We start from the raw sequence: 25,567 nt of genomic DNA on the forward strand, positions 1-25,567 counted from the left end.
TAGTGTAGACGGTATTTTTTATAATAGTTTGTTCTCTCAAAAGCCTTGAAACAATCCATCTTATTATAATTTAGGTAATCATATCCGAGGCAGCTTAAAATAGCTAAGAGACAAAAATTGTGAAATTGTTATACCCTGTATCCCCAAAACTAATAGGATCAGCCAAGAAATAAGGCAGCTGACATAATGTGCCATTTGACTACCTTTCTGAAATACAGAACAGAAGAATACACTCTCACCTCCATATTAATTAATGCAACATGCTGTGAGCTTATCTAAGCTATTTCATGGAAATATATTTCAACACAGCTCAGCCAGTCCAATAACCACTACCTAGATTTGAAGTGAACTACTTACAAAAGGTGTGCTATTTCATGTTGTTTTTTTTGCAAAAGCCAAATTGTAGCTCAGTTGGCTGACGATCGGTTGAATTTTTCATTTGCAAATTGCAACTTGAAGATCAGGTAGCATGCCAATAGCATAAAAACAAGTTCAGTACTAATGTTGTGACAGTTGGTGTCAAAACACTCCATATTTCAAAAGTATAATAGGGACATCTGGCTTCCAATATTTTATAGCAATCTAACTTTGCTGCAATTTCTGGAACAGGAACAGATACATTTATGGGTTCAGTTCCATTTGTTCAGATTTAATATAAATGAATAATAATAATGGAAGCAGATCTTATTGGATCGACATATTTCTCCATACACCCCGTTCAACCTGCTCAATCATTCTGTAGGTTTGATTATCTGTGCCTTAACAATGTTTATCTATTTTTATTTCATGTCTGTTGACATATTTTATCACATACAACCCAAGACTCCCACATGTTCAATCCTGAAAATGTCAATTACCCATTTTGGAGAGCTATCTCCCGACTTCAGTTATCACCGGTACTCAAAATGGCTATCTTATTTCATTCCTAATTGACCTACATATTATTTTAAGATTAAGATTTAGGACTCTGGATCTGCCTGCCAGAGGAAATATTTTCTCTGTATCCAAACTACCGAATGTCCATGACATTTTAATGGCTTCAGTTAAATCACAAATAATAGACAAACAGATCTAATGCCACAACATACAATTAAGATCTTACATATACTGAACCCTGTAGACTTCTTAATATTTCATGAGGTTTCTGTGCAATTTAGATTGGATAGACTAGGATTAAGAAAGGGTTTGAATAACCAACAGCTCTTTTTGGGGGCAAGATATTAATTTGGATTTTTCAAGTGTATTCACCAGTCTTATCTTATTTTATTGCTTCTTTGAATAGAAAATCTAATGTTTCATTTCAAATTCAATTCAATCTGTTGAATGTTTAGAACTGATAATTCTCCCTTTACACATTCCCCTTCCACAGCACCCCTCACCTCACCTCCTCCCGATGCATTTCCTCTAAGGAGCCATTGATAAATCCACAGAATATTGGCCAGTCTAGTGTCAGGGATTATTTTCTCACCATGTGGAACAAAGACAGTGAAGGTCTTTCATTGTATCTTATTTCAAAGTTACCTCCTGAGGACGTTTGCCCTTCTACAATAGCAAGTCAGAAGGAGTCAATTACATCTGAGAAAAGACACAAAATGCTAGAGTACTTTAACTCAATGGATCAGGCAGCATCGCTGGAGAACATTGATAGGTCGGGACCCTTCTTCTGCCAGCATCTGCAGTTCCTTGTTTCTCAATTACATCCTGACAGAAGAACCACGTATAAATGACAGTGAAATACCAATCACACCAACATGACAGGATTTACAGTGCAGTTCTGAATGTTATCTTGACTGCATTGTTTAATCTTGCTGAGCTAACCCAACATACGTGCTTATTACAATTAATCATAATTAATATGATTAATATTAATATCACTCGGTTTATCTAAAATGTATGGTTAATTGTTTACCTTCAGTGCATTTTGCGTATCTTCCAGACAATAGACCCGTATGCTATATTCCAAGGATGTGCATGTTCCTGGTGCAAACAGCACTAGCCTTAGACGCTTTGCTGCAGTTGTGTTCAGTGATTCACCGACCAGTGTGTATTTACCCAAGGTTTCAGTAAATATGTGGGACATCTGTCCATCAAGCTGGCAATAATAGGGATTAGATGGGATTTCTTGCCCCAAATGTAATACCTCCTGAGGAAAGAAAGACAAAAATTGTTATGATAAATGCATGATCTTATTACCGACCATACAACTGCATTAAAGATAAAGAAACAAATTGCTAGTTTAACATGCAGCACACCAACATGGGACTTTATTAATGTCTCTGCTTAATATACTATATTTACCATGAAGTAAATCGTGCTAGTGACAGTCTTCCTTCTATGCTAAAAGCATATAATTCTTAATATTTAATGCTCTCTGAAGGGGTTAGCAAAGCAGCAATTAATTGACGGATCCTTACTTCTTTTGGGGGTTGTTTCTAAAATCCATAAGTAGGATTAAATCAAATAACACTTTAGTGCCAAAATAATATTTTGCTGGTTAAGGAATCTTATTTGTTAGTTTGATTCCAAATTCTCATCCATTACATTTTATTATATGTAAGAAAGAACTGCAGATGCTGGTTTAAATCGAAGGTAGACACAAAATGCTGGAGTAATTCAGCGGGTGCGGCAGCATCTCTGGAGAGAAGGAATGGGCGACGTTTCGGGTCGAGACCCTTTTTCAGACTGATGTCATGGGAGGGGGTGGGACAAAGATAGAATGTAGGCAGAGACAGTAAGACTAGTGGGAGAACTGGGAAGGTGACCTCCACCAGACTGAGGCCAGACGACAATTCTCAAACACCTCCTCCTACTTATCCTTGGACCATGACCCCACAGACAAGCACCAGGCCTTAATCTCAAGCACCATTACCGATTTCATCACTTCTGGCTCTCTGCCCTCGGAAGCCTCCAACCTTATCGTTCCCCAGCCCCACACAGCCTGATTTTATCTTCTCCAACAAATCCACAATCAGAACTGTCCTGGCAGACCAATTGTTTCTGCTTGTTCATGTCCCACCTAATTAATTTCCACATACCTTGACTCCATCCTAGCCCCCCTTGTCCAATCCATCCCTACCTATTTCCAAGATACCTCACATGCTCTTCGTCTCCTCGATGATGTCTGTTTTCCAGGCCCCCACTCCCTCATCTTTACTCTGGATGTCCAATCACTCTACACCTCCATCCCCAACCAGGAGGGTCTTAAAGCCCTCCGTTTCTTCCTCGACTACAGAACCAGCCCATTTCCATCTACCAATACTCTCCTCCGCCTAGCAGAGCTGGTCCTTACCCTCAACAACTTCTCCTTCGAATCCTCCCACTTCCTCCAAATGAAAGGCGTAGCTATGGGCACTGGCATGGGCCCTAGCTATGCCTGCCTCGTTGTAGGTTACGTCAAACAATCCCTGTTCCAGGCGTACTCTGGCCCTATCCACAAACTCTACCTCCGCTACATTGATGACTGCATTGGTGCTACCTGCACCCATGCAGAACTCACTGACTTCATCAACTTCCTTCTTAATCATCAACTTCACCAGTAATTTCCATCCTCCACTCAAATTCACTTGGACAATCTCCGACATCTCCCTACCATTTCTAGAACTCACTGTCTCCATCACAGGAAACAGTCTATTGACTGACATCTACTACAAACCTACTGACTCACATAGCTATCATGACTACACTTCTTCCCACCCTGCTTCCTGTAAAAACTCTATCCCCTACTCCTAATTCCTCCGTCTATGCCACATCTGCCGCCCAGGATGAGGTGTTCCATACCAGGGCAACAGAGATGTTCTCATTCTTTAAAAAAACAGGGGTTCCCTTCCATTATAGATGAAGATCTCACTAGGGTCTCCCCAATATCCTGCAGCTCTGCTCTTACTCCCCCTTCCCCCATTCGTAACAAGGACAGAGTCCCCCTTGTCCTCAACTTCCACCCATCAGCTGTCGCATACAGCATATAATCCTCCAATATTTTTGCCACCTGCAATGGGATCCCACTACTGGTCACATCTTCCCATGTCCACCCTTTTCTGCTTTCCACAGAGACCATTCCCTCCAAAACTCCCTGGTCATCTCGTCCCTACCCACCCAAACCACTCCCTCCCCAGGTACTTTCCCCAGCAACGCAGGAAATGCAACACCTGTCCCTTTTCCTCCCCCCTCGACTCCATCCAAGGACCCAAACAGTCTTGTTTCCAGGTGAGGCAGAGGTTTACTTGCACCTCCTCCAACCTCATCTACTGTATCCGCTGTTCTGTCAATTTCTCTACATCAGCGAGACCAAACGCAGGCTCAGCGATTGTTTCGCTGAACACCTCCGCGCAGTCCATCTTAACCTACCTGATCTCCCGGTGGCTCAGCACTTCAACACCTCCTCCCATTCCTGTCCTGGGCCTCCTCCATTGTCAGAGTGAGGCTCAGCGCAAATTGAAGTAACAGCACCTCATATTTTGATTGGGTAGTTTACACCCCAGCGGTATGAGCATTGGCTTCTCTAACATTGCTTTCTCTCTCCATCCCCTTCCCCTTCCCAGTTCTCCCACTAGTCTTACTGTCTCCGCCTACATTCTATCTTCGTCCTGCCCCCCTCCCCTGACAACAGCCTGAAGTAGGGTCTCAACTCGAAACGTTGCCCATTCCTTTTCTCCAGAGATGGTGCCTCACCCGCTGAGTTACTCCAGCATTTTGTGTCCACATTTTATTATGTGCTACCTATTGATGGCAATTTTTAACCATCTTCCACATTTTCCACACAAACACTAAGACAGTAATTGCTGATGTCTTCTTTGGCTTTTGTTCTTGTTCTCACATGACATCTGTGCATTTCACTTCCCTGTAAGAATTTTTAGATGTTAATTAGGAGAACAAAATAGTTTTATCTCTTTCCCTAAATCCAGGCATGTTGAGGATAATGATAATAATCTCACCTTGCCCCGGCTTGTATGAGCTTTTCATGAATCGAAATGGGGATTGTTGTTTGTGAGATGTTACTGTGTGCACATCATTTGCTGTGTTTGCCTACATTACACAACTGACTGCACTTCAAAAGTATTTAATTGACTGCAAGGTGCTTTGGGACACACTGATGATTCCAGGATGTTAGAGAGATGCCAGTTCTTGTACAGCAATATTCTCAAAGGTCTCAAAAAACTTTGCACATTGCAGAAGTGGAAAGATGGTTGTTAACTGAGCCTTTTTGTGCAAGATAATTCGATACACAAAGCACCTGGGGAATTTCACGATTTATTAAAAGTGTGTATGGGGGCCTAATGCAAAATTCACCTTCTGAACACCATTAAAGTGGTTATTTTTATCTTTTGAAAATATTTGTGGTCATTTAAATTTGGCATTATCAAAATGCACATGATTCCTTTAATCATTACTCCAGCAGTGTCAAGCAAAAAAAAGCCTCTGTCTACACTTCAGCAATGGCATCCCATGTCCAAAAGGGCAAATAAAACAGAAGATAATTATAAAGATCATTTAAAGAACGTAAATGTATTCCCACAAGAATAAAGCTGAGGTAGATATCTGTACTAATATCATAGGAGGTGAATTTGAAATCTGAATTTAATTTAAATGTCAAACTGAATTGTTTTCATAGAAAACAAATCAGCGGTGATATTTGGAAGTTTTATGTGTTTTAGAGGTCACAAAAGCCAAAAGGAAAACTTGGAGATTGTTTTTCTAAATATCCTTAGAGTAGACAGCAAGCAGAGAATAGATAAAATCTTTATAAGATAAAAAAATAATTAGAAAGGATTAAGAAGTGGAAAATGAGCTAAGAAGTAGATCTGACGGAGGCAGAAGATTGATGTTTCCAAGCCAACGGATTTTATCTGCTTTCAGTTCTGACATATTAAAAATAACAGGTAATTATAAATTAATAATACTATTTAAATATCAAGAGGGATTGTTGATGTTAACCTGAAATAATTAAAATATATAGTTCAAATTTAATGTAATCAAAATTATTAACTATTCACCATTCTGCCATTTTTCCTTTCTGTCTAGAATTCCAGATTACTTTAAAGATGTTTCCTTCTTGATTAGCTATAGTTTTTAGCTTCAGAGAGAGTTTTAGAGATACAGTGTGGAAACAGGGCCTTCGTTCCACCACGTCCACGCCAACCATTGATCGCCCATACACTATTTCTATGTTATCTCACTTTTGCATCCTACACACTAGGGGCAACTGACAGAAACCTATGAACCTACAAACCCGCACACCTTTGGAACGTGGGAGGGAAAAGGAGCACCCGGAGAAAACCCACACGATCACAGGGAGAATATACAAATTCCCCACAGACAGCACCCGCAGTCAGGATCAAACTTGGATCTCTGGCATTGTGAGGCAACAGCTCTAGCTCTGCGCCACCCCAAAGAATCATAAAATGCATCAACACAAAGTGCTGGAGTAACTCAGCCTGTCAGGCAAAGTTTCTGGAAGCAAATTGTTAACTGAACCGCTATGCTGTTTCAAAATTCTGTGCATGCTTTTTAATGAAGTTTTATTGCACTCATATTTGACAGATAATGACATTTGCAATTTAATTTGTGGCCTCGCTACAGATCCCTTCATTGCAGAACACAAACCATATTATAAAATGGAGTCTATTAGGTTGAACAAAATAGCTCAATAAGATCCCATCTGATCTGGTATGTCATCCACTTTATTGTACAATCTTCATATCCTTTGATATGTTCAGACCGCATAAATCAATAGAAAATATTTGTTGATACATACATATCTTTCTGAGGTAGAGATTTTCTAATAACCCCCTAAGTAAAAACATTTTTATCTCAATCCCAAATAACCAACAGTTATCCTGAGTTTAATTCCTGACCCTCATTCTCTAGCCTAAGCAATGCAGTCTGTACCATAAGACTCCTCAATATTGATTTCCTTGTGTCATGACAACAAGAAACATTATTGGGACATTGGGGCGGCAAGGTGGCGCAGCGGTAGGTTACATCACCAGAGAACCGGGTTCGATCCTGATTACGGGTGCTATCTGTACAGATTTTGTACATTCTTCCCGTGACCCTGTGGGTTTTCTCCGCATGCTTCAGCTTCCTCCAACACTCCAAAGACGTACAGGTTTGAGGGTTAATTTGGGTTTGGTAAAAAAAAAATTTGTAAATTGTCCCCCGTGTGTAGTGGTGATCACTGGTCGGAGGGGACTTGTAGGCTGAAGGGCCTGTTTCCACGCTGTATCTCTAAACTTAACTAATCAGTAAGGAAACCTCACTCCTGATTATCACCTACCATTCCCCTACTGCTGATAACCCTGCATAGAACAATAACTGGGCAAACATCTGAAGGTAGCAACGACACATTCTTTAATCTGGATGGGGGACCAGAATGTCCATTGCCGTTATTTTGCTTCAGTGTTGCTGGGTACGGGATTCCAGAAATAAAATCCAGTGACAAGAAGACACTGATGATAGATTTCCAAACCAGGCTAACGTGAGATAATGGACAGAACAATGTGATTGCAAACAAAATCTCAGAACATAACTCTGAAATCCTGAAATGAATTCTGGTGAATTGTTGCAGTTAATAGGAGGAGGGGATTCCATGTATAACCCACCCCTCCACCCCTACCTCAAAGGTCTGGGGCATGGGATTTGACAGCAATTGCTTTCATCTGGCAGTCCCTGTACCTTTGAGAGCTGCAGTACTGTTGTTGTTAGTCTTCAGCCAAGCTAATTCATGCACCTAGCTGCCCCATTATTTCCAGAAGCTTGCTAAATGTCCAGAGGTACCAAAGGCTATGGACTGACACCATCCTGACCCTAGTACTGAGTACATCTGCTTGAGAATACACAATCATCAAGCTACAACATTAGCAACCACCTGACAACTTGGAATTTTCCCAGATTTCCCTTGTCACCAAAAAGCAGAATGATTCTAACCCGGCCAATTATTGTGTAATTTGCCTACTCACAAACTCAGCAAAATTATGGGGAAAAAAATCATTAGCACTGCTGCAGAGGCTTTTACAATAACCTACTCAATGACTTGCAGCTGTTGTGTTTTGGCTAAATTCACACGCAAACCTCAATCATGGTACGAGGCCATTGCCTCGGGCTGCTCCTCAGACATGCACCTGCCTTCAGTGGGGGGGGGGGGGGGGGCTGATGTCTCTTGAATGCAGAGAGTGAAAATCCTCATCAGTATGTGTAGTGTCAATGGAGTGTAGGCATTCTGCGCCATCTGCAAATCCAATTCTTGCTGGATGCGAGGAGCAGGATTAAAATCAGGCTAATCTTGTCAAAACAAACACATGAAAGAATGTATATCTAAGTTATGATCATGTTCTTGATGAGTGAAGATCTGCACAAGCAGGATGAATGTGCACAGTGATGCCAGTAGTAGAGCTGCTACTTCACAGCTCCCATGGAGCAGGTCCAATCTTGACCTCCTGTGGTGCCACTGTGGAGTTTACACACTATCTCTGTGACATCATAGGCTTCCTCCCACATCCCGAAAATACGGGCTGATAGATTCTCTGTCACTGTAAATTGTCCCTAGTGCTTGGATGAGTGGTAGTATCTGAGGGCCAAGAGTGTTGACAACATTATGGGGAGAATAAAATGGGATGAGTGTACATTTAGTGCTTTGTGGTATGTCTATGTTCCTAGGTATAAATATCACCAGCAATTTGACCTGGTCCAATCACACCAATGATACAGGCAAGAAAGCAAAGTACACCACATATTCCTCAGAAGACTAAGGAAGTTTGCCATGAACTGATTTCTACAGATGCGTGACATAAAGCATTCTCTCAGGATATATCACAGCTTGGTATGGTGACTGCCCTGCCAAGAAATTACAGAGAGTTGCAGATGCAATCCAATCCAGTCCATGACGTAAACCAACCTCTTTTCCTTCCTCTCCTAACCTGCCACACCCCCCCCCCCCCCCCCCATCTCACCCTCATCCCATCCCCCATTCCCTTCCTCTCACTCGCACCCCCCCCCCCCCCCAACTGACTCCATCTACACTGCACGCTGCCTCAGGAAAGCAGCCAACATAATCAAGGACCATGCATACCCTGCTCAATCTCTCTTCTCCCGTCTCCCATTTGGCAGAAGATACAAAAGCTTGAAAACATGTACCACCAGATTCAAGAAAAGCTTCCTCCTTACTATTATCAGACTGGTGTATGGACCACTCAAATGCTAAGGATGTATTCTCGATTGTTCAATCTACCACTTTTTTTTGTCCTTGCACTTCTATTTTATCGGTAACTTCTCTATAGTTATAACATTATATTTTGCACGGTTTCTATTTTGCAGTGACAGTTACGTTCATGCATGATATGATCTGCCTGGAGAGCAAGCAAAACCAAGTTTTGTACTGTATCTCAAAACACATGACAGTAATAAACCAGGACCGACACCACATATGGACTCAACATGTGCAGCTGTATGACTTCACACCTAAAAAGCAGTGATTTGCAATGGTAATATATGATGATGCAATCCCGTCCATATGGCCACAATGATGCACTTCACTGCTGTGAATGTAATTTAATTCTTAAATTGCCAAAGATCTGAACCGGGGTATTGCCTCCAGTGGCATCAAGGTTGGCTGCAGGAGGCGCCCTCGGGACACAAAGAGAGGTGAGAGACGTTGGTTCATGGGAACTGCTCCAGCACATCCAGTGCACGGGCAGACCGGACTTTGGATTTTGAATAATGGCACCAAAAAGGGCGGAGCCGGAATGTGCAATATATGCAAAACGAATTTCACTGTGCAGTTGCATATATGACCAATGAAACACTATTGAAATATGATCACTATGGGTGTATTATTCTGATTTTCCTTGCTTCCCACATGGTTTATTAAAATGATTGTTGACCCAAGGATGAGAGAAGTAATTACATCCTTGTCCTCATCAATGGAACGCTATTGTAATGGTTGATAGCTTTATATTCCTATGTGTCCCTATCAACAGCAACCAAACCTAGTCCCTTCATACTGTTGCAGTAATAATGAAAATGCATCTGCTTATTTACGTTTTTCATCATCTGAAAAGGTTCGTCATATCCGTGGGGGTTCGCCAGAACTTCTATGGATGGGCTGTAGAAGGCATTTTGATGGGATGTATTTCAACCTGGTTTGACCACTGATCTAATCTTGAACATCTGAACCGGTAGAGAATGGTAAATGCAGCACAATCCATCTCAGGCTCGCAAGACCATCTTCGTGTGTTGCATTTGGAAAGCTAGAAGTATCATCAAGGATGTCTGCCACCCTGGTAATTCCCTTTTCTCTCACCTATCTTGAAAGCTTGGACATCCAGACTTAAAAACAGTTCTTACCCACTGCTGTCAGAATCCTGAACCAATCACCTCTTTCACAACTCCTTCCTGGAGGTGTTGACATGGACTCTTAACTGTAGGTTAGTTTAGTTTAGTTTAGTTTAGTTTAGAAATACATGACGGAAACAGTTCCTTCAGCCCACTCAGTCCGCACTGACCAGCGATCCCCACACACTAACACTACCACACACTAGGGACCATTTATAACTTTACCTAGCCAATTAGCCAACAGATGGGCTATTGAAAGTATTTTGACGGGAAGCACTTCGACCTGTTTTGAGAACTGCTCTAGTCATGACCATCTGAACCTGTGGAAGAAAGTGGAAAGACATACAGAGAGTGTACATCTTTGGAGTCTGGGAGGACATTGGAGCACCCGAAGAAAACCCACCCAGGTCATGGGGAGAACAAAATTAACAGACAGCACCAGTAGTCGGGATCGAAGCTGGGTCTCTGGCGCTGTAAGGCAGCAGCTCTACCGCTGCACCATCATGCCGCACTACCTCATGGTTACTACATTATTATACTTCAATATTTTTTTCCACTATTCGGATTGTGCATCAGCCTGTACCAATCTGCTATCTAGCTCGTTTCATTGTATGTGTTGTTGCATTTATTATTATTCTATTTATACTGTTATCTCTGTGAGCTTCATGTGAACTTGGAACGTCATTGCACCCTGGTGTATATGACCATAAACTAATCTGAATCCATGTTGTAATACAGTTATCTATTCTTGACTTCATTTTCACAACATCTTGCTTTCCGTGAAGAACAATTAAAGCTGGATCTGCAAAATAGTGTTCTAGCACTTCATACTTCCGGAAAAAAAGATGAGTTCAACCAGAGTTTAATATGTGCTTTAAAACTATGTAATCTCAATTTAATTTAAATTAAACATTTCACCAAGAATTATCAAATCAGACACAGCGCTGTAGGAGCCTATTCATCCTTCCATAGTAGTTATCCAATTAATCGCATTGCCTTTCCCCATAGTTTGGTAACTTTTTTCCCCATCTCTCAAATTAATTGAGTAATAGGTGAGAACATTAATCTAGTCCTTGAGGTGCAAATCTATAAGGCATTGCTTCAGTTTTCTGACATCTGTGATCTATTTTAGTTTATCTTTAAATCTGTTAGTATTGTCTTACGGCGACGGCATAAAAATAAATGAATGCAGGGTATAACTTTCATCACATTAATATTACTCCACAAAATCAAAGTACTTCATGAATTTTGGATTGAATTGTAAACAATTTTATAAAAGACATAATTGAGGATGTTGTCCATGAGGAAAAAAAGGTGCAGAAATGTTTGCCCTGTTTTGTTGATTGCAATAGCGCATCTGGAATTGTTAATTGGATCTACCCAGAGGATATCTGAATCAATCTCAAGCTTTTCATCAGGCATTTTGGCAGATAAGAAGGCCAATCATGTTCTTGCCTGTTGTAATGCTCATTTCCCACCTCTCAAGTGATTTAACAATCACTTAACTAGTCAAGTAGTATGCTAGAGCATTAATTCAGCCCTGGAGACAGGAAACTGGAGAAAATTAAGAACAGCAGTTAGATTGTAAAGTATGAATTGCTGACATTAACATTTCTAGAATTGGCAAGACTGATCTAAAGCTGAGACCATTGGGAGCAGGGTCAGGCCATCCAGTGCCTTGCTCTTGCTTTGACATTCACCTCAAATATCAACTCGTTCCTCTCCCGTGATGCTTTTTGTTCTGCTATATATTCTCATAATAATGCAGATGCCGAACATCAAGAATAAAAGCTGGGAAGTGTTGTTCAGACAGAACCTGTGAAAGTTACCGAATAGTGAAAGGACTGGATAGAGTGGATGTGAAGAGGATGTTTCCACTAGTGGGAGAGTCTAGGAACAGAGGCAATAGCCTCAGAATAAAGGGCTGTGCCTTTAGAAAGGAAATTATGAGGAATTTATTTAGTCAGAGGGTGATGAATCTATGGAATTTATTTCCACGGAAGGTTGTGGAGGCCATCTCAATTAATATTTTTAAGGTGGAGATTGTTAGGTTTTTGATTAATAAGGTTGTCAAGGGTTATGGGGAAATGGCTGGAGAAGGGATTGAGAAGGAAAGATAGATCAGCCACGATTGAATGGTGGAGTAGACTTAATGGGACAAATGGTCAAAGTCTGCTCCTACACCTTATGAAGTTTTGAAATGAGAAACAGAAAAAAGTGATGAAGAACAATTGTTAGTCTAAAACCTTACTCTGTCAAAATAGGCAACCTAACTTGCTGACCATTTCTGAGATGTGTAGGAAGGAACTGCATGTGTTGGTTTACACTGTAGATAGACACAAAGTGCTGGAGTAATTCAGTGGGCCAGACAGCACTTTCTCCAGAGATTTATCACCTTTTCTCTTGAGATTCAGATTGACCTGTTAAGTTACTCCATTTCGACCACTTCTATATTTTGCTTTGAAATTCATGTCCATTTTCATGTTCTAAGATGTTTTTGAAGTTTATTTGAAGTTAGACACAATATTACCACCAGGGGAACCGTACGATGGCTGCTCCGCCAGCAGTCTGTTCGTTTTTACATCTTTTTTTAATTTTAGGTGTTTGTTAAAAGTTTGTTTTAATGTTCTTTGGTTTGCCTTATGTGGGGGGAGGGGGATTTTTTTTTCAGGTTCTCACCTTACCGGAGATGCGATTGAGTCCGCATCGCATTCTCCGGTGCGCTCTGCGGCCTACCATCAATGGAGCTGGAGGCCTCCTCGGACTGTCGTGAGACCTACGAACTTAACAACGGAGCTGATCCCTTGCCTGGGATCACTCCAACCACGGCCTGCGGACTTACCATCAAGGGCGCGCAGTCTCGGGAGAGGCTAGTCGGGAGTTCCAACGTCGCCGAAAGTTCGACCAGCCCCGACGTGAGGTTCGAGCGGGGGAGCTGACATCCCCCCGATGCGGGAACTGATCACCTCGACGCGGAGGGCCAAAACGCCGCCGGCTACGGGAGTTAAGATTGTCCCATCAACGGAGGGTTCGAGGCCCCCAACCGCGGAAGAACTAAGGGAAGAGACTTGAACTTTATTTTGCCTTACATCACAGTGAGGAATGTGTAGGAGTCACTGTGGTGGATGTTCATGTTAAAATGTGTTTTGGGTGATCTGTTGCTTTTATTTGTATGACTGACTTGGCAAATGAAATTCCTCGTATGTTGCAAAACATACTTGGCAAATAAAGTACTATTCTGATTCTGATTCTGATAATGCTGGAGTAACTCAGCGGGACAGGCAGCATCTCTGGAGAGAAGGTATGGATGATGTTTCGGTTCAAGGCCCTTCTTCAGATTATCATCGATTTAAACCAGCACATTTTATATTTGAAGTAATAATTTCTTAGTTTATATAAACAGAAAATGTTGGAAACATTGAGCAGGTCAGGCAGTATATGTGGAAAGAGAAACAGTAGACATTTCCAGGCCCAGAACGCTTCATCGGAATTGAATCTTTAATTTCACTTTCAGCACTTTTGCTGCAAGATCCACTTTCTTCTTCTATCATCATAAGGTCTATCTCTTGATCAGTGAATCAATCACAGTTACACAAGCCCCTCGCAAATACCAGCTTTGATGAAGGGTCCTTGACCTGAGGAAGTCAATCCTTCACAGATGCTTTCATACCTGAGTGTTTTCAGCATTTTCATTTTTTATCTCAGATTTCCAGCATCTGCAATCTTCTTTTGAAAGTTTCAATTGTTGGGTGTTTGAACTTGCAACAATTAATTTCAACATTCAAAAATAGTTTTCCACAGAAGCATGAAATACACAGTTGAACGTCTCAATGGGATTTTTCAATTATTTCCCTGCCCTGAAGTTGCTCCCACGCTAATTAAAGACACAGTGAGCACTGTGCAGCCAACAATTTGAAAACTAATGATAATTAGTGGTTTGGGTATTTAGTCTTCAATGGCGTTTGTGTTCAAAGTGAGAGCTTTTCTATCAAAGACAACAATGAACCAGTTAAGATAACAATTACAGCAAACGCATATTAAACAGATACATTGCTTAGGATTTAATTGTGCTGTTCTTTAATTAAATCCAGTTCAACCGTTGAGATATGTCCTATCTTCATATCTCCTAATGGAAAACAGACACATCTTTCTTGGAAACCCTTATTAACAAGCTCAAGTGACAGCAAATTTGTAATGGAAAGTTAGTTGCACAGAATATTTTCAAAGATCTAGTTTCAGTCAAGGACCCACACCATCCTGGCCACACACTCATCTCTCCGCTGCCATCAGGTAGAAGGTACAGGAACCTGAAATCTGGAACATCCAGGTTCAGGAACAACTTCTTCCCCACAGCCATCAGACTATTAAACACTTCAAACAAACTCTGAACTATAACAGCCTATTGCACTTCATCTGTTTATTGATGTGTGTACAGATATATATATATTCTATGGTATATGGACACACTGATCTGATCTGTATTTATGACTACAATATCCTGTTGTGTTGAAGCAAAGCAAGAATTTAATTGTCCTATCTGGGACACATGACAATAAACTCTTGACTTGACCTGACTTGAGTTGAGTTTCTCCCCCTCGATTTTCTATCAATCAGAATATCCTTTCTGTGCTTCTGTTGTAGAGAATAACAATGAAAAAGATACCATAAAAAATTAATATAAATTTAGGGAGTAGATTGTTAAATATAAACTCTAATCGCATGAATTTCTCTGGAGAATGTTCTTGTGACTTTATAAAACAGCATTGTACAAATTATTCTCTTCATTAAGTGATTTGGTCAGACTACAAATGAGTCTGAAGATGGGTCATGACCCGAAACGTCATATGTTTATTTTCTCTACTGACACTGCCGGACCCGCTGAGTTCTCCCAGAATTTTAGTTTTTGCTCAAGATTCCAGCGTCAGCAAATTAGAATCTCCATTGTACGAACAATAATAGGTCATTAACCCGACATATTAATTCTGGCCTCAAGCTCTCTGGCCAATTCCAATGATCTAACCAAAAGCATCACCATTTGACCACGTACATGATAATAAGTCAAAAATAGAATAATCAAACCTACTGCCAGATTGCAGACAAAATGTGTAGGAAGGAACTGCAGATACTAGTTTATACTGAAGATAGACACAAAGTGCTGGAGTAACTCAGCGGGTCAGGCAGTAGATGCTGCCTGACCCGCCAGATTGCAGAGCCCAGTTATAGTTAGATTCCCCACATTTCTACTGGGGAATGAAACTGAAAGGGTTACTTTATATGGTATTCACTCTACACCTGAATGGCCACCTTCTGTGCTGTAAGAACTATGTTTTCATGATTCATTCCACCTGGGAATCTCCTCTTGGATTGTGTGTCTACTTAGACCAGAAACAGAATCTGAGTCCCCATCGACTCCAGTGGGATTGTTGGCCTGGCAAAGGCTACATTACTTTTTTATTGTAAAGATTTATTCTCTCGTTAGTTTATCCGTTCTCATTTATAAATGATTTAAATGCTTCTTTTATTTTTTTTATTTTCAAATGATTTTCATCTGTTTTAATGGTTTGTACATGTTTCTGGATGCCAAAAATATTTTATGAGCAACAAAAAAAACCCAACACTCATTGCTTTTCTAACTGGAAAATGAGCCTGCTGGCAAAGCCTTTGGGAGAGTTTTGGGGAATTAATGTTCTTACTGGATTGCTGGATGCTCTGCCAGTATCCGGACCTAGCTGATTGGATTCAGGATGTTCCAGACCAGAAAGCCATGGCTTCCTGCTGTACACACCACTTCTGGTGACCCCAGGGTCATAAGGTCTGGCCTACCTTTTTTTAATCTCTCAAAAAATGCCACCAGCCCCATTAGACTTTCCTGTAATTCCATTTTATTCCAGATTCTCAACCACCACTGCATTTTGCTTTGGCATTGCACTAAATGCATGCCCACATTATAAATGTCAACAATAATTTATTCCTTTTTACATTAAACTGTGTCATTTTGGAGACATTTTCCTACATTAAACGCTGAAAAAAGAAAGAAAACTTAGAATCAGTCAAAATATTAGTAAATATTACTAAATGAGTCATTTAAATGGCCCACACTGATGGAATATGAATTCAATAATCAGGTCATTTATAGACAAGATCAATGGCTTCCAAATTATTTTTCAGGTCATCCACTTGAAAATAAATGGTTCATGCATCTGCCCTAATTATAAGTTCTTCAGTCTGCAGACTGGTGTTTATTTAAACGAACAGAAATAGAAGCCTATTGTATAACAAGCATCCTGTGACCCAGCTAAGTATCATAATTCCCACTGATTATTCCTGTTGGAATAGATGACCATTAAGGTTGCTAGATTCTCATAAAAATCCAGCTAATGTTCTTCAGGGAAGTGACTTTGCTACAGTTCGCCAGTTTGCTCTATGTCTGACTCAGTCTCTCATTATGTGATTACTGTGCCTCCAAATGCCATCAGGGAAATAACTTTCAGGATATAAATATTACCTACATTCTGAAGTATAAGCAAGCCTCACATTATACAATAATAACTTGTGCAATCACCAAAATAAGAATATAGCATTACAAAGACATTTTTTGAATGCAATCTTTATTTCTTAATGTCATATTTTTGGACGTACTTTTCTATTTCAATGCAAATTGTTACGCTGATATTTTCCATTCAATCGCTGTTAAATCCTCGCCAGCATTTTACCATTAGATCATTCAAATTTCTGAAGTCTTACTTTCAATTCCATTCCCAGCTTATATAGTCACAAAATCCTATGCGTCCATCAATTGACCATGGAGAATTTGTAGATTACTGAGACATTTCTTTTCTAAGAACATTATTTTGGCAATGACAATTATTGTCGGCAAAACCATTTCATACAAGATTGCATCTGTTCGTAAAGAAGGCAAATCACTTTTGTTTTACCTCCCAGTTTCCTTGGGGCGATTGTTTCTTCAGCTTTATGGACCAGTTCTCCAGATTTCCTTCCGCACAATGCTGAATGCTCAGGATGACTGGCCCAGTTAGTAGGACACCTGGAGGCCCACAGCTGACAACTGGACTGAGCAGGGTCTGACTCCCTGCTAGAGGTAACCTCAATTATCAAAATGTTAAAAAATTAATGAGCAATGCAGAATAAACAGTCCAGAACATGTATTCATTATCATCTATGTTTGTTACAATTCATCATACAATTCCAATTGAAATAGATTTTAACAAAACCATGACATAAATGTGTAGGAAGGAAGTACAGATGCAGATTTACACTGCAGACAGACACAGTAACTCAATGGGTCAGGCAGCACCTCTGGAGAAAAATGAATAAGTGACGTCACCGGTCGAGACCTTTCTTCAGACATGTGTCAGACTCCCAGTCTGAAGAAGGGTCCTGACCCAAAACATCACCTGTTCCTTTTCTCTAGAGATAAGTGCCTGACCTGCTGAGTTACTACAGCATATTGTGTCAAAACATGAAGGTTTGCTTTCTCTTTAAAAGGTAAAAAAAAATACAATGGTTTTACTCTATGAGGAGTTTATTGCGATATATATAGAAATCTTTGAAGATAACTATTATTTTGTTTTTGTGTAAATCTAAAATACTACTTTGTAATTGGTAATTATTGTAAACTTGCCTCTGCTTTAGATTGTTGACATGTGCATGGAAGGTTTGACAACAGAAGGAACCAATGCAAGTGTCCCTCCAATTATCTAGGCAATTTGCCAAATTTTCTCGCAGCTTGATAATATTGAAAGTGCTATGTTGAGGAGATTCAAGTAAAATTCTGAGGAAATTGTTTCAGAAAAAAAGCACACACAAATGGAACTAACAAGGACACCTCCAATTAAATGGGTAAACTGGGATTGACATTCTCAAGACAAATTATATCTTGATATTTGCGAGCTATAAGGAGTGCTTGTGTAAACATCCATTTACAGTTTACACAGACATTATATTATCCCCCTGATTCAGATTTTGACCAGATCCTAATAAGAAATAGAGCAATATCTCTGTGGATGTGAATCTGATACAGCTCGAGTTTGACACTTACTGAGTATCGGGCAATTGCCATGCTAACTCTCAGAAGATCTTACTAAATAAATACAAATTTATGACCGATAACAATTCATGTAAATAAAACATTCATTTGTATTATTAAAAATGTTAATATCATGTTATGTTAGGTTTATTGTCACATGTACCAAGGTGCAGTGAAAAGCTTTGTTTTGCATGCAATCCAATAAGATCAGTTAATATTAGTCATAAACAGGCCAAACTCAAGTACAATAGGTGGAGCAAAAGGGAAGGTACGGAGTGCAGGATATGGTTTGGTTCCATATTCATTATTCTGAGCATTTACTTATGTTACATCTTCTGTGGACCAACTATGATGAACACTGCAATCACATGTCTCATTCACCTATAAAGCACTTCCAAACCCATTAGCTATACCACCCAATAGTAAATGAACAGCAGGTGCATGGAAATATTACCACAATAAGATCCCCTATGTTATAGGGGATCTTATCGTCTATAGTCTATAGTATAAAGACTGGATAGACTCGGCTTGTACACGTTGGAATTCAGAGGATTGAGGGGGGATCTTATAGAAACTTACAAAATTCTTAAGAGGTTGGACAGGCTAGATGCAGGAAGCTTATTCCCGATGTTGGGGAAGTCCAGAACTAGGGGTCACAGTTTAAGGATAAGAGGGAAGTCTTTTAGGACCGAGATGAGAAAATCATTTTTTACATAGAGAGTGGTGAATCTGTGGAATTCTCTGCCACAGAAGGTAATTGAGGCCAGTTCATTGGCTATATTTAAGAGGGAGTTAGATGTGGCCCTGTGGCTAAAGGGATCAGGGGGTACTGATCCCTTTGATGGGATACTGAGTTGGATGATCAGCCATGATCATATCGAATGGCGGTGCAGGCTCGAAGGGCCGAATGGCCTACTCCTGCACCTATTTTTCTATACACCATTCTGACATGGGCATATATTGGTATAACATTATATTCTAGGGTCTAAATCCTAGAACATCCTACCCAACAATTCTGTGGAGTAACATAATCAAAAATACTGCAACAGTTGAGGAGACTAGCTCGCCACTATCTTCTCAAGGGCAATTCTGCTGGCTTGCCAGTACAGCATACAGGGCAGTTACGGTAGCGCAGCGGTAGAGTTGCTGCCCTACAGCGAATGCAGCGCCGGAGACTCAGGTTCGATCATGGTTGCTGTCTGTATGAAGTTTGTACGTTCTCCCCATGACCTGCGTGGGTTTCCTCCCATATTCCAAAGATGTACAGGTTTGTAGGTTCATTGGCTTGGTAAATGTAAAAATTGTTCCTAGTGGGTGTAGGATAGTGTTAATGTGCGGGGATCGCTGGTCAGTGCGGACCCGGTGGGCTGAAGGGCCTGTTTCCGTGCTGTATCTCTAAAGTTAAACTAAGCATACACATATAAATTCATTAAAAAACACTATATAATTACTATTGCTCTGCAAACTGTACCAGTAAAATTATGTTTTGTAACTCTTGTTACTTGTTGCATGACTGCAGAAACTAAATTTTGTTTGAACTTCATTTGAGGTTCAAATGACAATAAACGGTATTGTATTGTATTGTACCTTATTGGAATTATTACTCAATGTGAGAATTTATCTACCCAGGGTCAGAACAATAATAATAACTATTAATTTTAAATGGTTGCAAAAGGTCACAATAGTAAAAAAAAAATATTACAATACGATTAGATATTGAAGTCGCAACGTACCTCACATCCTCCTTTTTGTGGACAGTTAAATAGAGTTCATAAATCTTCCCTCGAGGAATGGCTTCTGGTGGAATGAGTAAGCTTATACCTATAAAAGAAACAGAAGTCAAGAGTTTGATTGTTATCATCTCAAAAACAAAATGCATGCATTATTTTGTAGACATCAACTACCTTCCCACTGCTCCCTTCACTTTGCAGAGAAAATCTGCCTTTCAGTTAATGACTTTTCTAAGCAGCTTCGTTATGAGTTGGCATTGAATACGATTTGGATTTCTCTATATTCTTTCCCTCTGGCTGATTGAATCTCTGTTGGTTGCTAAAGTTGACAAAACTACAACATTCAGGTAATGTGTACAACTCATCTTGAGTGGCATATAGTTGTGGAAAACAGAAAGCAATGGAGAATGAGACATCCAATGTTTTGGCTCAGGATTTCATCTACAGACAACAGTAATTTTGTAGAGTAATTGGATGGGGAGTTGAAGAAGGGTATTGTACCTTCAACAATTTAAATGGCTCAAATGTAAAATGCTATAAATTTGAATTTGCCATTGTCCCAGCCTTCCAATCGGCTTTTATATGGTTAGTGACCTTTTAAATTATGCTGTTTTCATCTGTGATTTAAACCAATTCTAGCCTGCCTCGACTGATGTTGATTACTTCTTATGGTGATGTCTACATGGAATCAGCTGGGTGCAAAGTTTGTTGCCTCTGTCCTTGAGAACACAGGACTAGGCAGATGAAAACAAAGCCCAATGCAAATTCCTGATCTACTCATCCAGATGATGGCAACTTCAAGCAGAACATTTTGGGAGTACAATGCACAGCCAGAAATGCTTTGTAATTGTAGTACCAAGCTTCTCCTTGATATAATATTCTACTTCACAACACAAATTGTAGAAATAACCACTCAATATCTGTCATTCCTTAAACATTACAGCCTATCTGCTATTAACTAATGGGAGGATTATACATTTTATTTTAGATTTGCAGCATCTGCAAGTTTTCCAGACACCCAGACCTCTTCAACAGGAACAGATGTAATTTGCAGTCAGATAATCACCTTCTTGGGTCTTTTCTGCAACAGTGCTGTTCCAGCAAACAGCAAGAACTATCTGCTACATCACTTAACCTACAGGTCATTTTACATTATTCAAGTCAACAATGTCTATTTATTTTTGCCTCTCAAGCACATTTCACATTTACAAGATCTGGCAATACCAGGGAGCTCTTCACAATTACTGTCTGGTTGGATTCCTTAAAGCTAAGATATTCTGGATGCCTTGCATGTAATCACATAATGCACAGAACAAAAGTTACAGAGCCAGAGATGTTCACAGTATAAAAGGAAACATTTCATCTGGAACAAAACCCTGATTGTTTGCTGCAAGTTTGCTACCACAACTTTGCTGTGACATTTATCTGTTATTCTTTTGACGAATGCAGCTATCCGCCTTAGCAACACACACCATGCTCCAGCAAGGCTCTATATAAAAGTGCTGTTCTGAACCTTTCATCACAATTGCAAAATAATGATACCCCTCTGATGGATTCACTGAATTAAATGTAAAATGTGCAGGGTGCAAAATATAGCTGACCAGTCAGATGGAGATGGATCCATGTCAAGCAATTCAGACCTAGAATCATTCAGCACAGATTCAGGCCACCAAGCACACATCATCCATCATGTACCGACTTGCACTAATCCAAAGCTCCAATTTTAAATTTGATTATTGGAAGAGATTATTGGTTATCCACTAATTATGTCAGACAAGAGGAGTGATAACCTAGAGATGATAAGGTATTGTTGGATTCTCAATATTTTTGGTGGAGTATAGCATTAAATAATATTTCTTCACATGAAAAAGTCTACCATTGTTTAAATCGTATTCATACGATCTTTTATGGTTATTTTCTTACAAAATGATATAATAGTTAGGGAGGGTGTTGAAGGTTATGGGGAGAAGGCAGGAAGGAATTATGGTATTGAGGGAGGAAAATTGATCAGCCATGATTGAATGGCAGATTAGGCTCAATTGACATATGTCTTATCTTATAGCTGATCCTGAATTATCTTAGCAAAGATCTCAGAATTTTGAACAATAGTACTTAATATATGCTTCTTTATCCTAATGACAACATTCATAGACTGAGTGTTAAATCATTTTTCACAAGAGATAGACAATAGACAATAGGTGCAGGAGTAGGCCATTCGGCCCTTCGAGCCGGCACCGCCATTCAATGTGATCATGACTGATCATCCCCAATCAGTACCCCGTTCCTGCCTTCTCCCTATATCCCCTGACTCTGCTATCTTTAAGAGCCCTATCTGGCTCTCTCTTGAAAGTATCCAGAGAACCGGCCTCCACCACCCTCTGAGGCAGAGAATTCCACAGACTCACAACTCTCTGTGAGAAAAAGTGTTTCCTTGTCTCCATTCTAAATGGCTTACCCCTTAAACTGTGGCCTCTCGTTCAGGACTCCCCCAACATCGGGAACATGTTTCCTGACTCTTGCGTGTCCAAACCCTTAATAATCTTATATGTTTCAATAAGATCCCCTCTCATCTTTCTAAACTACAGAGTATACAAGCCCAGCCGCTCCATTCTCTCAGCAGATGTAAAATAGGCTCACACTAGACTAGGAATTTCCTTCTGTGCCCAATATTTCGTCACTTATTACTCAGAATTTACTTTAGGGTTCAAACACCGAGCCTCACCGGGGATATACAAAACATCCCAGTTTACTTTTTGCAGATCACCTTCTAATTATCAACATGCTGTAATGTGCCTTTGTGAATCCTGCAAGACAATCAGACCTTGCACATAGAATTATTTTCACTTGGAGCTATAGCACAAAATGCACATACACCAACGTGTTGTGTTGAAATGATAATAATGTTAACAAATAACAATGCGATGGCTGTGACTTGGCTAACTCTAACCTTTCAAAAAAGTCAAAATGTCTCTGACATTTAGAAATATTTGAAAGCTATTAAAAATCCTTCAAAATATTAAAAATTGTAAAAAAGATTACAAAGGTAATCAGGACTGACATACACAATACTCAAAAGATTGAAAACAAAGCATGTAACTTCAGCCAAAGAAACAAAGTGCTGGAGTAACTTAGTGGGTCAGGCAGCATCCCTAGAGAACATGGATAGGTGACGTTTTGGGTTGGGGCCCTTCTTCAGACTGGGGAAGGTTTCCTTGTAACATGTAACTAGGGCCAATGAATTCAATAAATTATTTAATACTTACCTTGCACTTTTAAATTAATCTAATCTCGTCTTGATTTTCCAGATTAAAATAAAGTCATCACTCCTAAAGTCATCCTAACTGGTCTCTTATGCATCTCTTCTCTAACCATTGCAGTCTTCCTTACATTAAACACCTGAAACATGGAAGTAATATTCCAACTGCAGCCATTGGTAATTCTCTCCATCCTAAAATAAGCTCCCATTAGTCACTTTGCTCCATTTTCTGACATTTAACCACATTCCCATCTGTGCTGTTACACTTCCTTTAGCACTGCTTGCCCTGGTTTAATTAACAGGTTTCTTCTGGTGCACATATCAAGCACCTTAGGAAAATCCATATGCATAACGCTCATTACATTTCCTTCCAATTGTTCTCATCAGTTACAACACTATGTCACTTCTGGATCCCTTAAAGTCAGTTTATATTCATATATTTGATGATAGATTGATTTTCCACTCCACTTTCAACATTATCAATTTTCTAAAGAAAAATGAGGAGCCCTGTTTTAAACACATAACACAATAGCTTTGAAGGCCAAGAAATATCAATATATTTAATAAAGGCCATCTTTCATGACATGAATCCTTTCTACATTGCTGGCTGAGTTCAATCAAAATTATTTACATTTTTGCTTCACAGAAATTAATACCTTTTTGGAGTGTTTCACACTGATCCACATTGCTAGTTTAGTTGTTCAAGCACTAATGTTAAAACACAAATCCTTAGCAGAATTGGTGAATGCAAGTATAATTATTATTAATATTCAGGAAAGTTTGAACTTGTCATTTAAAGTGCAAAAAGATTTGTACGGGATTATTTCATGTCAATATAACAACAACCAAATGTCTCATAAAATGCTTAAACCAATAAAATTAATGACCATAAATAATGTTAAAGGAAAATTAAACTGCTCTGATTTGATTTTTACAATGATCATAACTAAGACTATAATCCCAATATATCACTTTGCTTGCATAAGGAAATTAAGTGCCTTTAATTAAATTTAATGGAATCGCTATTATTTTCGACAACAGGTGTAAAACACATAACTTAAAACAATAGTTTCGAACACCAAGAAATATCAATATATCTAACGAAGGCCATCTTTCATGCCATATATTACTTACAATCCTTTACACAAAAATTTGACTTCTATTTTTCATAAAGACTTTAAACTCACTTTACAAATGGTAGCATATCAGAATAGTGAAAATAACTCACCAAATCTTAAAAGTTGCAATTGTAATGTTAAAACATACTTTAATTCATTTCATTTGCTTTTTGTGACAAAATTAGTTTAAAAAAGGCTGTCTATGTGTTCAAAGAAGACAAAAATGTACACACGAATGATAACTGATTTGGTAGTGGCCTCGTAGCTCAATTTCAGTCATAACAGCAGGCCCTCTACCAAAACTGCTAAGAAGTCTCATGCACCTGATCTATGGGCACCTTGGACAGAGCCGGTTGGAGTAATGAAGGAAACTTCCCTGTTGGGCTGCCTAGGTAGTCATTGATTGTTCTAGGCAGTGGGCCACATAGGGGATTGCTTGATCTCACCTGACTGCTTGCTCCTCAAGTGAGGCTGTCTTTACACCCAGGTATTTATTGTGTGCTATATGTTATTTGATGACAGAAGGGTGCCTTGGGGATCCTATTGAACATTGAATGCAGTATTTTAATTTAGTTTATATTATTTGTTTGCTTAGAAGAGTGATGAAACCATATAAGTAAGCTGGCAGACATCATAATATTTTAACTATTATTTTTTTGAGGTAAATCAAAATGTAATGGTATGAATTAAACATGGTTCATATAACTGATGTCAACATTTACTCTGAACCTCTTTTTAAAAATCTGCCAGACATAAATGGCAGTTTGTAAGTTCATAGGTTCTAGGAGCAGAATTAGGCCATCAGGTCTGCTCTGCCATTCTATCATGGCTGATCTACCTTTCCCTTTTAACTCCATTCTCCTGCCTTCTCACCATTACCCCCGGCATCCTTACTAATCAAGAATCTCTCAGTCTCCGCCTTGCAAATATCCATTGACGGCCTCCACAGCCTTCTGTGGCAATGAATTCTACAGATTCACCACCCTCTGACTAAAGACATTCTTTCTCATCTCCTTGCTAACTCTTCAGTTGGAGAAATAGTGTTTTGCTTGCCGTAATGGAAAGATTAGTGCTAATCTGTGAAAGTATT

At 39.5% G+C, this 25,567-nt stretch overlaps 1 protein-coding gene across 2 annotated transcripts in view; it reads right to left on the reverse strand.

Moving 5' to 3' along the window:
* unc5a (unc-5 netrin receptor A) overlaps positions 1 to 25,567 on the reverse strand; it is a 423,148-nt gene that overhangs the window by 42,190 nt on the left and 355,391 nt on the right. For both annotated transcript variants that reach the window (XM_033029473.1, XM_033029472.1), the window contains 3 exons: positions 20,107 to 20,194; positions 17,262 to 17,430; positions 1,910 to 2,143 (listed from right to left, as the gene is read on the reverse strand). In XM_033029473.1, coding sequence (XP_032885364.1) covers positions 1,910 to 2,143; positions 17,262 to 17,430; positions 20,107 to 20,194 — 491 coding nt within the window. The remainder of the gene's footprint in view (positions 1 to 1,909; positions 2,144 to 17,261; positions 17,431 to 20,106; positions 20,195 to 25,567) is intronic.

The sequence above is a fragment of the Amblyraja radiata genome, chromosome 11, assembly GCF_010909765.2.
Source record: "Amblyraja radiata isolate CabotCenter1 chromosome 11, sAmbRad1.1.pri, whole genome shotgun sequence".
Taxonomy (NCBI): Eukaryota; Metazoa; Chordata; class Chondrichthyes; order Rajiformes; family Rajidae; genus Amblyraja; species Amblyraja radiata.